The 1,020-nt window shown below is 16.2% G+C and overlaps 1 protein-coding gene across 1 annotated transcript, besides 1 other annotated feature; it reads right to left on the bottom strand. All coding sequences in view use genetic code 6, as the record gives it.

Annotated features, from left to right (window-relative positions):
• Nucleotides 1-9: 9 nt before the first annotated feature.
• Nucleotides 10-64: a microsatellite.
• A 7-nt stretch (nt 65-71) lies between these two features.
• On the bottom strand, nt 72-498 carry IMG5_075810 (protein kinase domain protein; the record flags this gene model as incomplete). Its single annotated transcript, XM_004036582.1, has 2 exons — nt 72-183; nt 303-498. Coding segments are annotated over 2 exons (308 nt in total), but the record flags the coding sequence as incomplete, so codon positions are not given.
• Between the last annotated feature and the right edge of the window lie 522 nt (nt 499-1,020).

The following is a 1,020-nucleotide window of genomic DNA, read 5'->3' as shown; positions in this document are numbered from 1 at the left end:
GAAAATAAAATATATAATATAAATATATATATATATATATTTATTTATATATATATATATATATTTTTAAACCTTCATCGCACAAAATATTATTAAGTTTTAAATCTCTATGGCATATAGATTTACTGTGCATATATTATATTGCTTCTATTATTTATTAGAATATTATTTTGGCAGTTTTTTCTAATTTAATATGAGAAAAATTAATAAATTTTTTTTACTAAAAATAAAAATTTTTAATAAATATAAATATATATATATATTTTTTTTAATTTATGAAATATTATTTTTATTTTACAAACCAGAATAATATCCTGATTTTCTTATGGTTTCAAAAATTTCTTAACCTTTAATTAATTCCATAACTGTATAAATACATCCATTAGTTTTATCTATATATAATTCGTACATTTTTACAATATTTTAATGATCTAATTTTTTTAAGTTGAGAAATTCTTTTTTTATCTATTTTTTTATTTTTTTAAAATATTTGCACATATATTTATTTATATACATTGACTATTGTTTCTTTATCTCTTGTTCGAATTATTTTTATTGCAAATTCTTTTTTATCTTCTATTCTTTTTGCCTTTTTTACTAAACCAATCGATCCTTCACCTAATTTTTCTTTTATTTCATAAATTTATTCTATTCTTAGATTGTTTTAAGGTTTTATTTTGAATATATTTTCTTAAAATTCGTCTATTTCTAACAAATCATCACTAGAAACATGCATGAAAATCGAATTTCTTTAAAATTAATTATCATGTTTCATAGGAATATTTTATAAGGTAGAAAATTTCTATTAATTCATAATACCACTATCAAAATGATTATAACTTAGTTATGTGAATGTTTAAACTTTATTTGTGAAAAAGTCTTCTATAATTAATGATAATTAAAAATTTAATATTATCTCTATTTCTGAAAAAATAAAAATAAAAAAAAATGTACTTTTAAATTTATCTTTTATATTTTTTTCTTTTAATCTCTTTAAATCAAAAATGATGTTTCTTTATT

The sequence above is a fragment of the Ichthyophthirius multifiliis genome (genome assembly GCF_000220395.1).
Source record: "Ichthyophthirius multifiliis unplaced genomic scaffold scaff_1120509250469, whole genome shotgun sequence".
Taxonomy (NCBI): Eukaryota; Ciliophora; class Oligohymenophorea; order Hymenostomatida; genus Ichthyophthirius; species Ichthyophthirius multifiliis.
This window is presented reverse-complemented; position numbering and strand designations above follow the sequence as displayed.